The sequence below is a fragment of the Dreissena polymorpha genome, chromosome 13 (assembly GCF_020536995.1).
Source record: "Dreissena polymorpha isolate Duluth1 chromosome 13, UMN_Dpol_1.0, whole genome shotgun sequence".
In the NCBI taxonomy this organism is placed as follows: domain Eukaryota; kingdom Metazoa; phylum Mollusca; class Bivalvia; order Myida; family Dreissenidae; genus Dreissena; species Dreissena polymorpha.
This window is the reverse complement of record NC_068367.1, coordinates 54854223-54870438: the sequence shown is the minus strand read 5'-3', so window position 1 is coordinate 54870438 and position 16216 is coordinate 54854223. Positions and strand designations below refer to the sequence as shown.

The 16216-nt window shown below is 33.9% G+C and overlaps 1 protein-coding gene across 1 annotated transcript; it reads left to right on the top strand.

Moving 5' to 3' along the window:
- Positions 1–363: 363 nt before the first annotated feature.
- Positions 364–4648, top strand: LOC127856407 (toll-like receptor 4). Its single transcript, XM_052392604.1, has one exon. It carries the CDS (start codon positions 364–366, stop codon positions 3133–3135), a length of 2772 nt encoding a protein of 923 aa, XP_052248564.1. The 3' UTR covers positions 3136–4648.
- Positions 4649–16216: the final 11568 nt, after the last annotated feature.

Genomic DNA, 16216 nt, shown 5'->3' with positions numbered 1-16216 from the left:
TTTTAAACTTCGGCTTTAAAATGAATATGACAAGTTTAAATATGTTTGATATGCGTAACTCAAACACTGAAACTAGTTTTAAAAAATGGGACAGATTTGTATGCAAAGATATGTTAACACTTTTACATACATATGTTTGTATATATTCGTTTACTCTATTCATTGACGACAGTTTGATAATAATTGTTAGCTCCATCCATTTGATTTCCCTTGGTTAATGAGCAAGTTATTCTTGGATACAAATAAGCTTACCGACCCGTTCACTTGATGTAAAAAGCAACTCTTTCGTATAAAATGTAATGAATCGAACTGACATTTGTAAATTTCAAAATATTATAATATGTTTTTATTATAATACAGATTATGGCGTGTATATCCTCACCAACGTTTTTCTTCCTGTTGATCTGTTTGCTCGGCAAGTTGAATGGAGCACAAGAGATTGATTGTTTTCCATGTGCATGTGTTTCCAAAGAAGACAATGATCTGTACAGAGTTGACTATAGATCCAATCATAATCTGAAAGGGAGACTACCGGACTTCAAGCACATAAACGAAAGTCAGATTCTGTCACTGGACATGTCGCATTGCAACCTCGTAAATCTTTCAGACAGAACTGAGACACCTTTTCGAAATTACAGTAGCTTGAAGGAGTTGTATTTGATCAACACTTCGATAAATTCGATGAAAAATGACAGTGCAACATTGCAAAGCAAAACATTTATTGGGTTGCAAAAGCTAGAATATCTTAATATCGCACATAATGAAGAATATCCAGTTACCAATGAAACCGACAGTAACATCTTCGAAAGATTAATATCTCTGAAGAAACTCATTATGTATCAAACAAATTTAATAGCAACGACTCCACGTTCTGGTTATCCCGGAAAAAGCTTGAAAAAACTTCCTGCCTTAGAAGAAATATGGATCGATGGATTCTCAATTGTTCCATTTGGGGAAGAGTTTAAACATATTCCCAACCTGAAAATTATTAGGATATCAGGCGATTTAATTGAACCGATATGGGATTACGTTGATTACTGCTCCGTGAAAAATATTACCGATGGTCTATTATTCAATTTGCCTTATGTAACCAATTTATCAATTATCCACTGTAACGTTTTGCATATCTGTGCAAACGCGTTTAAAAATATGATAAGCCTCCGCATGCTTGATTTGTCTATGAATTATGAATTGGGCTTGGACAATCCTTTCAACAGTTTTAAAAGTTTGAATTCGGACGTTGAAGTACTAATCTTAGATAGCCTTAAGGACGACAGGACAATAGAATGTTGTGTCACTATTTCGAGGAATATGATTGAATCAATTCAACAAACCTCACTGAAAATGATTTCCTTAGATGATAATAAGATAAGTTCAATTGATAAAGATGTGTTTTCGTTATTACCTAAAACTTTGGAACATATCAGAATTAGACGAAACAAGTTTGAATTTGGTATATATATGTTTTTTGCATATCAACTAACAAACGTCAGAAGACTTGAAGCATCGTATTCCCACATGGGACTTCAGTTCGCCATCTCGCACGATTTTGATATATCAGATTATTCTACTGATTTTGTGTCTGAAAAAATCAATTACACATCAACTAATTCTTTCAATAACAATAAACGCCATAACCGTTTAGCCGCTAGAGATGATCACCATTTTAACATTGGACATTTAAAGGCTAAAGAGTGTCCAAAACCGCTGTGGTATATTCCAACAGTTACTATAACTGCGTTTCTACCACCGAAATTGGAATATTTAGATATAAGTCATAGTAAAATTGGGTTACCAATCTACGACCTTTATGTCGATCCAAATAATTCCGTTAAAATAATCAATGCTTCAAATAATTTGCTATATTGCTGGGCGGGACCTATTCACGGTGGCAAAAATGTCGAAATACTTGATCTAAGTAACAATTTTTGTTCGGTTGCTAATGAAAAAATCTTTATTAATTTTCCGAAACTGAAGCGTGTGTATCTTCAAGTTAATTACCTTACTTATGTTGTAAAACATGTGAGCAATTTTTATTCAAATTTGCAACTTGAGTACGTAGATTTGTCCACAAATAAAATAAACAACATACATCCCAACTTTTTTAAGAATCAAACAAAAATGCGATGGATTAATTTGTCTAGAAATAATTTAATTGACTTTTACCACAGACTTGCTCACATGTCATTTTTGAACGTTTTAAATCTATCCGAAAATCGCATATATACTTTAAGCAGAAACTTGCGATCGGATCTTGATGACATCGTTTCATCCAGGAACAACGACACTTTGACAGTTGATTTGTCTAAAAATGTTATTGCTTGTTCATGTGACAACCTAGAGGTATTAGAGTGGATTCTTGAACACACAGCGCCAACCTCCAATCACCTATCGGTCAAGATATCAACTTGTTATTACGTTCACAATATTTCGGCTCTTCCATCACCAACAGTCATATTGACTAAGAACGATTTAGCATACCAAATTGACTTCCTTCAAAAGTTCTGCACCTCTTACACATCGTTGATGATAACAATGGTCGTTATATTATGTGTTGTCGTAAATATCATCGTCGCTTCTTTGATACACCGATTTAGATGGAAAATTCGCTATTGGTACTACGTTGGGCATAGTAATGATACAACATCTAACGACTATACAGCCCTTGACAATTCGTTGCGATGTTCACGATTTAAGTATGACATCTATCTTGCCTACGAGGAAGACGCCCGTGAATTCGTCTTAGAAACACTGAAACCAAAACTTATTGAATTTGAATATGTTGTGTTTGTGCATGACGACATTTTGGACGGACTACCGCTTTGCAACGTGCTAACAAAATCTATTCACGCGAGTCGAGTTGTTGTGTTTGTTCTCTCAAACGGTTCCAGACAAAGTTTGGAATGGAAGATAGCTGCACATATTACAAACGAAGAATCGAATCACAGAGGAAAACCGATATCTTTGGCGATGTTTTACAATTCCGACTCAACTCAAGGACTTCCGGAGAATTTGCAGCTATTGCGACTTGATGCGTTTATCGATTACCCAATCAACGGTAGCGATTGGGAAATAACAGCCTTTTGGGAGGATTTAAAAACTAAAGTGAATGCAATTGACAAAACGGCATTGTAATGTATTTCCAATGTTTACTTTTTGGTAAATTTATATCAACACTAAGTTTTTTTCGTGTGATTTTTAGTGTAATATGTCGCTTCTTTAATGCGTTTATCTATCAGAGGACCATATTAAACAAATGAGCGCGAATGAAAGTGCTTTGTACATAATTTACCGTCACAACATAGTTTTTATGCCCCCGGATCGAATGATCGGGGGTATATTGTTTTTGGCCTGTCTGTCTGTCATTGTATGTGTCTGTCTGTCATTGTATGTGTGTGTCTGTCCCAAAACTTTAAAATTGGTCATTACTTTTGCAATATTGATGATAGCAAATTGATATTTGGCATGCATGTGTATCTCATAGGCCTGCACATTTTGAGTGGTAAAAGGTCAAGGTCATCCTTCAAGGTCAAAGGTCGAATATATGGCTTCAAAGCGGCGCAGTAGGGAGCATTGTGTTTCACAAACACAGCTCTTGTTATTTTATGTATTGTCCGTTAGAACAATACATAAAAAACTATGTCAAATTTATATGATGATGATACAGAGTGCAGGATCACTTTTCTTTGGAGTTCCCAATTAAACGTTTCTCGGTGTAAACACACCGGTAAGTGGTGCTTCCTTTTTCAAATAACTTTTAAAAACAGTTTTTCTTAAGAATTTAAACTAATGCATAAAAGACAGATTGTTATGATGTTTACTGCAATTTGAAATACATCAGAATTACTTAATTTAATAAGCATGTGTTCTTGTTCAAAAATTCATTGTGTACTGCACATTTATGTTTCACGCAACGTGACATTTTGTCACCGATTTCAGACGTATTCAAGGATTTATTCTTATACGTTTATATATCGACACAAACTGCATGCATGAAAAAACTGTCTTTTATGCACTTAAAATGTTTATAAATGTATTTCAATAACTTGAGATATTTGAAAAAAAAAATCTTAACGGTGTGTTTACATTCTGTTCTGCCCTTGAAACCTCGTTGATTCTGCACCCTGGATAGTTCGATTGTATAAACATGAAAGTAATTGTGGTGCATTCTACGCGTTTCTCCTTTATTGCGACCTTAACTAAACAATTTTTAATTTATGCCTTATCTTGCTACGTTTCGGAATATTGTTAGTGTTTTTTTATAGAGATACACCATTTCGATTTGAAGAGGGAAATGTTAGTCTTGCGAACACTTTAAACAATAAGAGTTGTTGTGGCAAATATTGTATAGCTGGATGACCAAGTAGGTAATGGACGCCAAGACTTAATTGTTATATGTGAGCATCGTGTAAGTTTTTTTTCTGAGTAGGATAATTTTAGTCCTAGCTATTGTTAACGCGGTTGAAAAAAGAACAAAAAACTTATGCGTTGAGCATTGTCGTAAAATTCATATGATAATTTACGGTGCCTATACCACGTGACTTTTTCGGATCTGTGTTGGGAGAATAAAGCGCGACCCAGTTAACATTTTTAAGAATCTCTTTTTAAATATTTCACCATTTTTAATGGGATAAAGTGGAGAGCCCGCTCATTCGTAAGAGTGTTCTATAGGTATCATCTATCTAAAGAGAAATCTTGTTACTGCTGGAACTGACGGGGTTTTATTCAAATCTAATAACACGCCCATAAAAAGTTGGTGCATGCGTTTGTTGTATGTGTGTTTTTATGTGATAACAACTAACAACATCGATAACGATATCCCGTCGCTAAATTATTAAAATCCAGCTTTTTTAAGTATATAATCTAAACAATCGATAATGGTGACAAATGGTCAACCGCATGAGTCGTGTATTAACTTCCAGCAGTTGCGCGTCATGCTTTCACATTTATATAGTCTTTGTAACAACTTGTTTAATTCTATGAAACGATCCCCTTACTTATGCAATAAACTACTGGTTTTCCAAAGAACAATAGTGACATGACTGTGATGATTGTATTATTCTTGTCCATGTGCGTGCCTTAATGTTTGTGGTTTATAGGTTTTGGTTCATTTTTTTAATATGTAAGTTTTTGTGTGGAATTGCACCTGCATGTTACTTTTTTAAGGAGGGCTATGGTTCAGCTTTCAACTTCCATCATCAGATGACCTCTGTTAAAGGTTCTGCCTAATTGTCAAGAAAATATATTGTTTGCAAATTGTATCTGTTTCGTTAATTTAAAATTCATACTTTCAATATTTACCACCGTTATCAACAATACTCGTTATTCGTTATTCATTAAACATATGAGACGTTTGCAAAAAATCGTGCCGTGTGCGTATTTCAAAGTTTGTTTACGTGCCTTCCGACCAGAGGGTGCATTATGTGAGGACCCGAAAGGTTTTGTTGCGCCGTTAAATGTCGCATCGCAGTTAAATGTCGCTGGCTACGAGATTTGCCCAACGTTGACGATACATGACGTTGACGTTGACATGCGTACGGGCACCTCGCTTTTCCGATTTCCGACCAATTTAAAACAAGAATTTTTGTCATTTTTGACTACAACTTAACGTTTTTGGTCGAAAATGAATAAATATGAACGCTTCGGTCGATCTTCAACGCAGCTGACAATTATGAACAATACGTACTGATCACAGCTGACCATTTCCGGCAGTACTAACTAAAAACTGACCATTCTGGTGGAAGTCGGCCCAATGGACCTCGTCGGGTAATCTAGATCTAACCTTAAAGTTTTAGTCATTTCACTTTAACTTTTTATTTTTAACATGACTTGCAAAGGTGCGCGACATGTATCGTTAATTTTGCGACATATATCGGCAGTTGAAATTTTTGCGACATTTATCGTTAAAGTTGCGACATATATCGTCATAAAGATTTGTGACATTTGTCGTTCCTTGCGTCAGTTTTATCGTCAACGTTGTGACAAATCTCGTAGCGTGCGACATATAACGGCGATGCGACATTTAACGGCGCAACAACGTGCGATTCACCGTGGTATTTCGTCCGATCTAGAATGTCATTGCAGTCATCAAGGACTTGTCTTATGATTTATAACGAAGGCGAGGTTGAGGGTCTATCTGCAACAGAGATATATAACTATCATTAGATAAACATTTTTTTCTGTAAAATATTGAACAATGCATGTGCGTAAAGTATCGTCCCAGATTAACCTGTGCATTTCGTACAGGCTAATCAGGGACGACACTTTCCAATTTTATTAAATTTTATGTTGACAGAAAGTATTTTCTAAGCAAAAATCCAGTTTAGGCGGAAAGTGTCGTCCCTGATTAGCCTGTGCGGACTGCACAGGCTAGTCTGGTACGACACTTTACCCACATGCATTAAACCCCCTTTTTCATAGAGCACGGCTCATATATTATATTCTCCCTGTAAATAGATTCGGAACGGTCGAGGGCATCCCACTCTACTCTGTACAGAGTTTACAAGCAATATGTGCATTTATCAACATATTTGATAATGTTCACCATACACGCTTTTAAACGCTTTAAATAAACATATAAATATTAGGTGTTGAAGCAATCATAATTGAAGATGCGAGACATCTTAAGTCCATCATAACAACTACTGCATAAACATTAACATAAGCTCCCATTATTTTCTTTGACGAAATTAATTAAAATAATTACTTGCATCGTTATGTAAGGACATTAACGATTTTGCTGATAAGATCGGGTATTCTTCGACTCATCTTACCATTATGAATAAACTTTCTGATCAAAACAAATATTTAGTTAAAGGTCCTGTGTATCCGCATGTCCCAGTATAAAGGGTGGCATAGTTAGAAATTTTCGAAAATTGATAGCAATTAGAAAACCTTTCTGTTATTAGCCACTTTCATAGCAACAATATTATATTGAATAGTTTCACATTCAGTTTGACAGACGGTACAGTTGGCTTACCTTGCATGTCAAATTTTTAATAAGAATGAGGGCGTACCTATCATTCTATGCGCAATTATGTATTGTAACCACTGTAATTGTGTACCCCATGTACAAAATATGTGTACTTTTCTATGCAAATAATTGTCTGTCAAATCTGTGATATTCATCTCATGCCTCTCTATGTCAATACCATCAATATTCAATGACCACAATGGAAATAAGAGATTAAGTGCTCTTTGTTGTGTTATCCTTGGTATGATGTTAGTGACATGGTTTCAGTTCTCATACATGTTTTATTGTTTCATTGTTGTATAATGTATGTACATGTAGATATGATTTATCATGTTGTATCATTATACTGAAATAAATCTATAAATCTATTTACCCCGTGTAATAAGAATAGCATATAAACAATATGAATATTTAAATATTATAAAGCATATTCAACTATTTAGATTTAGATAGATTGTGTGACCTTTGTGTTTACTAAGATGGAGCGTAGGCTAGTGGGCATAACGGCTTCATAAATACCAACACAATCTTTATATTGAAAAACATGCTTTAAATATAGTTTTGAAAGTGTTTAGAAAATATTATTAATACATCACGGACTTCCACATACTGTGTATAAAAACTGATTTTAAGGTATTAACATTATTGCAAATGTTCAGTTTTCATAATTGCAACATAATATATTATATGCTCTCTAAACCAGATTGTTCAGTGATATTTTCTGTGGCTCTTTGTCTGTGTAAAGAGTTTTCTTTTTATCCAGTCATCTTATTATTATTATTAGTATGGCCTACGCATACATACATCAATTGTTAAATATAAAGAAACCTTATTGAAACACAAAAGGACAATAAGGTTAAAATCAAAAGTGTGCGAAATTTCCCGTGGGTTAATGTACGTCCGGAAATAATTTCCGAAATAGTGTCCTACGACAAACTTCCTGTTCTAACAGTATCCTGATGGTCCGTTTAAGGATTTATATTTTGCGTGACAAAATACGCAAGTTGTTGTTTAGTCGGTGGACAACCAGCTGAGTGTTTCAGAAATAGAATCAAGATGATTCCAAGCATCGGAGAAGGCGATGGCGAAAAGGTATCACCTATTTAAGCAAATTGTAAATTTGTAATTTCGTTGAATATGGTGGATTTAGTAACACATCAATTGAGACTTCAAATTTATTCTTTCATAATTTCAATCAATGGACGTTGAGCAATATTTTCGCTGCCGACCATAAGTGAAAAACAAATCAATAAGACAATTCACTAAGATAGGTAACATTAGTGAAGTTGTCTTTAGTCAAACTTTGTCTATTGTCTTTGTTTGTGTGCGAGTGGTCGAAAGGTGGATGACGATATTTCCTGATCAATAATAATATTAATATAATGTAATAAATAATAATTATTGTTAGTAGTGGTGGTGGTGGTGGTGGTGGTGGTGGTGGTGGTGGTGGTGGTGGTGGTGGTGGTGGTGGTGGTGGGTAGTAGTAGTAGTAGTAGTAGTAGTAGTAGTAGTAGTAGTAGTAGTAGTAGTAGAAGTAGTAGTAGTAGTAGTAGTAAAAGTAGTAGTCGTAGTAGTAGTAGTAGTAGTAGTAGTAGTAGTAGTAGTAGTAGTAGTAGTAGTAGTAGTAGTAGTAGTAGTAGTAGTAGTAGTAGTAGTAGTAGTAGTAGTAGTAGTAGAAGTAGTAGTAGTAGTAGTAGTAGTAGTAGTAGTAGTAGTAGTAGTAGTAGTAGTAGTAGTAGTAGTAGTAGTAGTAGTAGTAGTAGCAGTAGTAGTAGTCGTAGTAGTAGTAGTTGTTGTAGTAGAAGAAGAAGAAGAAGAAGAAGTAGTAGTAGTAGTAGTAGTAGTAGTAGTAGTAGTAGTAGTAGTAGTTGTAGAAGTAGTAGTAGTAGTAGTAGAGTAGTAGTTAGTAGTAGTAGTAGTAGTAGTAGTAGTAGTAGTAGAGTAGTTAGTAGAGTAGTTAGTAGTGTAGTAGTAGTAGTAGTCGTAGTAGTAGTAGTAGTAGTAGAAGCTAGTCGTAGTTGTAGTAGTAGTAGTAGAAGTAGTAGTAGTAGTAAGTAGTTAGTAGTAGTAGTAGTAGTAGTAGTAGTAGTAGTAGTAAACAGAAGTAGTAGTAGTAGTAGTAGTAGTAGTAGTAGTAGTAGTAGTAGTAGTAGTAGTAGTAGTTGTAGTAGTAGTAGTAGTAGTAGTAGTAGTAGTAGTAGTAGTAGTAGTAGTAGTAGTAGTAGTAGTAGTAGTCAAGTAGTAGTAGTATTAGTAGTAGTAGAAGTCGTAGTCGTAGTAGTAGTAGTAGTAGTTGTTGTTGTTGTTGTAGTGTAGTAGTAGTAGTAGTAGTAGTAGTAGTAGTAGTGTAGTAGTAGTAGTAGTAGTAGTAGTAGTAGTAGTAGTAGTAGTAGTAGTAGTAGTAGTAGTAGTAGTAGTAGTAGTAGTAGTAGTAGTAGTAGTAGTAGTAGTAGTAGTAGTAGTAGTAGTAGTAGAAGTAGTAGTAGTAGAAGTAGTAGTAGTAGTAGTAGTAGTAGTAGTAGTAGTAGTAGTAGTAGTAGTAGTAGTAGTAGTAGTAGTAGTAGTAGTAGAAGTAGAAGTAAAAGTAGTAGAAGTAGTAGTAGTAATAGTAGTACTATTATTATAACATTATGACCGTAAATAATTCAATATTGTTAATTAACTAATTTTATTTGATAAAAGCCAATATGGTATATATGCAGGCGACAAAAAACTTGTTAACATATTACGAGAACACAAATCAATAATAGAGAACACAGATCCTTTGGTTGACAAATTGATGAAATGGTTGGCATGATGAAATAGATGAAATATTTACAGGTGCCATATGGTAATATTGCCAGAAAGCATATAACATGTTGGTTGGCTGATGCAATCCGCCATACGTTTATTATTGCCATCACCGCATGGTATTTTGTATGGACAAGATAGCTCAACTAATGCGTGGTCTACAAAGCGGACAAAACTGATGGCTCTTTCTTGACACAAATCAAACGTGATATTAAACTCAATACAAAAACACTTTTTATAAGAGTGTTTGTTACTCTTGCTTTAGAAATGCTTTGTTACAGTACACACATTTACGTGGCGTCGTGTGGTTTCGCCTATAGTTCGCTTTGTTATATCATGACGGTAGTACTATAGAAATGTGGTACATAACTGTAACAAACATGTAATGCAGTTCATAGATGTTTACAATATAATGTAAATATTAACAATGCGTCTACTTTTGTGAGTAGCTGTTAACTTAATATAGTTATTCCATACCCTCACACATAGATATCATGATTGTTGACAGTCGTTAAGACCTATCGGAGATAAGTCCACTCTGTTACTATTGTAGTAAGTATAGGTTAATGGTGATTGTATAAGATAAAATATCTGAAGTACTTTATATATAAGTAGGTTAACATGTTCATATAATAAAAAATGTATGAGTTAGTTTGCATGTTCATGAAATAAATAACTCGTTAATCTTATTTATTAATAAATACCTCATTTGATTAAAAGACGCTGTAAGAAAGGGTTTGTAGCTCTTGATGGTGAACAGGCAAGACAAGAGTATATGTGTACAAGAAAAATAATGAATGTAATCTTATAATTCTCATCGTTATTTGACAACAAGTCAAGTGTGCTTTTTTGTTTTTTCCATCTCAAATAAATCAGTTGTTTTAGTTGTACAATAAAACACATTATAACTTAATAAGTCGGCGACAAAGAATCAAAGTACAGCACAAGCTTTTGACTTCCTTAATAAATGCATAAAACTACGTCAAATTGTATTATTGCATACAATAATGCCTCGCCTAAACATTTTCCGAAGGTGTTTATACAGTACAGATGTAAACATGTTACATTTACCTCTATGTCAAACGAAACGACAGAATGACAATGTGTCAGGTGTTAATCTGGAAGAAATGATGTACTTGATCACTCCATTCGAGCCTATGCATGTTTTGTTATGCAGCCAGTCAGAGCCAATACGTGCCTTGTTATGCAGCCAGACAGACAATTCATGCCTTGTTATGCAGCCAGTCAGACATAGCACGCCTTGTTATGCAAGCAGTCAGAGCCAATGTGTGCCTTATTATGCAACCAGACAGACAATGCATGTCTTGTTTTGCATCCAGTCAGACAATGCACGCCTTGTTATGCAGACAGTCAGAGCCAATGCACGCCTTGTAATGCAGCCAGTCAGACAATAGCATTTTTGCGACGCATGTCCAATTTACGAACATCCGGTTTGAAATTATTAAACCAAAACAAAGCATAAATTGACAAAAAACATCGAAATATATTCAGGAAAAAAAGAATAGTTGCGGCACAATTTATATAATAATAATAATAATAATAATAATAATAATAATAATAATAATAATAATAATAATAATAATAATAAAGGTTTAATTACCTCTTCAAGAAACGTCGCAACATCAATATCAAATCCATTTATTTATGTACGACGTTAGTACATTTAAAAAGTGTATATTTCTTAATAAAATGTAATAAATGAGAGTAAAAGTCATTTGGTTATATATGATGTAATTTCCAGTAAGTGGTAACTTTATAAATTAAACATAGGCCGATTTTCTCTAAAATAATAGTTTCTAAACAATTAATGATGTTATCTCAGAACAAATATTTCTGTTTAGTTTTATTATGTGATGAAATAAAGAATGCGTATTGGTGATCTAAAAAGAAAAAGTCTCCTCAGAGCTAGCTCACTTTGTTTGGTTAATTACATGCTCTGGCTCCATACTGACATATAGTATGCATACTAAAATGGACAGAATGATAGATCGCGTTGGTACCTAAAACATCGAAACAAATAATGAATGGACAGTAACAACAAATTATACTTCGCATGGTTAATTACAATCTTTTAATGTTTTGTCGGTAGGATAATTGAAAGGACAATCCGTTAACTGCGTAATGCTTAATTATATCTTAGTTCTCGCAGTAATATTTTTCAATTTTGCAATGGTTACTTAAATATGACATGTGACACAATAGAAAGTTGTAAATTCTGATATATAGCAGCATCATTTGTAGTTTGTTTTAAATACCAAGCATATGGGCAAACATTGACAAATTAATATCAATGGAAACAATTAAACTAAACTATATACGGGAGTGAAAACACTTCGAATTGTCTTCATGTATCGTTCAAATCTAGAATATCTTTTCTTCATTCTGTATTGGGCACGTAATAAACGTCAAATCTGATCAAATCTGACTCAAAGTATCCGCTTACTATTTAGAACATAAGAGGAAACTAATGCGGTGCTTGTTTATTCTTTTGTACAAGAAAATTTTTATATGCGCAGATAAAGCATACGTCCAAAAGATACTAATTGACAATAGACCGATGGACTTGTTATGAATTCGCAAATATCTTAATACGTGTATTTATCTATCATCAAATTCAGCGAACGTTAATTTAAATAGTTAACGTCAAAAAATGTAACTATTATCTGAGGGTGTCAATTTAGATTGCAATTGACTCCTAGGTTTATGATATAGAATAATGAGTGATAATGATTTACTGTTCTTCTGAGTTATAGTAATAAATCGGCAAGTTCAGCATCAGTTGCGTTAATTTATGTTTCAAATTTTAATACGATAAATAAAGTTCAAAGGGTGAAACCGACTATTAAAGCAACGTCCTACTAAATACCATCACTGAAAGTCTCGCCAGAAAGGTTCTACGTCCTACTAAATACAATCACTGAAAGTCTCGCCAGAAAAGTCATACGTCCTACTAAATACCATCACTGAAAGTCTCGCCAGAAAGGCTCTACGTCCTACTAAATACAATCACTGAAAGTCTCGCAAGAAAAGTCCTACGTCCTACTACATACCATCACTGAAAGTCTCGCCAGAAAAGTCCAACGTCCTACTACATACCATCACTGAAAGTCTCGCCAGAAAAGTCCTACGTCCTACTAAATACCATCCCTGAAAGTTTCGCCAGAAAAGTCCAACTTAATACCATCATTGAAAGTCTCGCCAGAAAAGTCCTACGTCCTACTAAATACCAACCCTGAAAGTCTCGCTTGTCCTGAAGGTATTGTGTTTTTTTACACACAAAAACAACAAAGTAGAAATTTCATGATAATAATTAGGTAAAATGTGACGTAATGCAGAGATCAAGCAAACTTACTTACAATTATAATGGTATTATTCTTTTCAAACCTCAAATACTAGTATAGAATTAGAAGAAAAAATATCATTTTTACACTGGCAAATATTTGTTAATACGAACTTGCCTATAAACCATATATACTTGTATATCATGGTTTATTAAAAAAAAGAGGGTAAAAAGATATCAGGTGAAAAATTATTTAAACAAAAAGAAATCAATTTGTTGAAACAATTCTACGGAAGATGTAATTTGATGATGTGAAGGTTTCGAAGTTAAAATTTACTGTTCGTCGGCTGGGCATACTGTATACCGTCATAAAACGAGGCGATTCTTAAGACATACAACTTTCGCATTGATATCATTGCATTCATCACAGCTCCGAGTTAATCTAAAACACCATACACTTTATATTTCAGTGACTTTGTTTAATCAATATATAAACTTCATCAACAATTTGTTTATTTTTTTTATAGTTTACCGCATGCTAATGCGTCACTATGAAGCAAGCATTATGAAAGCAATACTTATTAGGTGGTTTAAGTTTTAAAATATATAGTATTTGATTGATTGTTGCTTTATATAGAAATAGGTATTACAATCTATACAGCATTTCTTCTGTCGGAAATAATTCATTATTTTAAACAGTCATAAAATAAAAAAATACAAATCTTGTGAATAAAGATCACGTCCTTTTATTGTTCTGTTTGGTTTCCTGAAATGGTAGGCTTCATATCCATGATACAATCAACAGGAAAAAGGCGTCTCGATTCAATACATGCATTTTTACAATTCGCCCTTTTACCAAAACATCTCTTGTGCATTGCAATGAACGTGTAAACATGTATTTTCTGAATTACTCTGACCGTTTAGTGTATATAATCACACTATACTGCAATCATTGCATATTACATATGCTCAAACCAACATGTCATAAAAAGTTTTATTACAAAATAATTACAACTGCTGTCACATTTATTTGAATGCTGCATTCTGATTGGCTAATTTGTTCACGTGACCGGTTTTTCATTTTCCGATGAACCCACTTCATATGCAAATTTAAACATGAATATTCATGGCGCTACTTTCAATTCATAAACAAGTTTCCAGAATGACGTTATGTTTGCCGCGAAACTAAATGGCGTTGTTTTTTATTGGTCAAAAGCAAAGTGACGTTGTATTTTTTGCGCGAACTTCAACGATATACCCGTGTGACGGAGATGAAACCGAAACTGAAAATATATTCGTACGCTATATTAAAAAGGACTTTTATGATCCTTACCACGATAGAATTTCAGCTTTAATATCATTTTGAATTGTAATTATAAGAATTGAATAGCATTTTTCTGCATTTCATCGGTGTATGAACTGTAGGGAAAAATACACCTAATTTATACATAAACGCCGGCGTTTATGCATAAATTAGGCGTAATTTTCCCGATGCATTTCATCGGTGTATGAACTGTAGGGAAAAATACACCTAATTTATACATAAACGCCGGCGTTTATGCATAAATTAGGCGTAATTTTCCCGACAGTTCATACACCGATGAAATGCAGAAAAATGCTATTCAATTCTTAACTGAATCTTCGTACGTTACACGTCAGGGCAATCTCCAGGAAATTCCTCAGTTGACAAATTGGCGCCCTTCGTTCTTTTGTTGTAACAGGAATCGTGCCAATCAACATTAGACAGACCAACATTATAGATAAATCGTTCTAGTCAGATATCACTTGAGAGAAGTGTTGCGTTTTTATGTTGCTGATGTATGTGTCTTAATAATCCGGTAATACTTTAATCGACCTAAAATATATTTTCAAACTTAGACAACGCGTCTTATGGAAGACAGAGTTGTATATAGTCTTATTTATAAGACGCGCAAAGAATTTAGAGATACTTTTATATGGGCTAAATTCTTTGGAGCTCCAAATATTACCAATATAAAAAAGCTTAATATTTGAGAGCGACAAGTTGGACTATGTTGTATAAAGACCTGCAAATCAAGATCCATGTGCAGACGGGGATCTTCTCACTTTTAAAATGAGATCATGTCGTAAAAAAGGTTATGACTGAAATACTGTTGAAAACGGGTACATCACACACATAACACACATCAACATTCACCAATTATGTTCACATTATAATACATTTTCAGTAAAAAAATAACATGTGACGTCACCACTTTGGATTTACAAATCATCCTGTCGTGTGAACTACGTACCACGTACAGCCCGGTACTTATTCCGCGCTATCCTATATATTTTCCTTAGAATGGTGTAATTGCCTATTCATGCTTGATGCGAGTACACTTAATCAGCTTGCAAAATGACTCAATATTGGCAGATCCAATTCGGTGACGCCAGACTAAGTCAACTTACAAATTGACAAACGGTGAATGTCTTTCGAAATTGGTAAAATACTTTCATGATCGTATCTTTCTCTCAAATACACGTGTATTGTTTTCCTTATGTAAGTATAATAATTCTTTCTTTAATTTCGATGTCAAATATGCTTAAAATAATACTATTGTCTATTCGATGTTGGACTTCTTTGTCAACATGCCCTCCGTAAACCTAAGTTACGAACTTAAATAGGGTAGCAAAAAAAACCTCAGTACGTTTAATGCGTTTTTATAGAAATTAAATATTGTCAACTGCCAATGGTTTTAATTTACTGTTCCAAGAAGTTGACCAAAGTTGTATTAATGTGTGTTTTGTGGTATGTTGTATTTCTGTCATGAGTTCTGTTCATATTGCCATAAATCAAAGACAACGTTCTGGCAATTGGAGTTCTTGCTACTGCATGTATAGTTTCGCTTTGTATTATTTTGGGCTTGATAGAAAAGTGAACAACTGAATAGAATAGTATCATGCGTAAAAAAACTAACAAGAAATATTACAATGCCACAAAAAAAGGTTTTTTAACGTATTACTAAAACAATAACTTAATATATTTTAATAACTGAAAACTAGGTCTGCACGTATGCTACCTTATATACACACAACAATTCGTCCACATACTGCTCAGCTATTGAGCAGAAACAGGTATTTTTAGTTGTTGTTTACAATTACCTTGACCAAAATCCAATTGTCCCAAATCA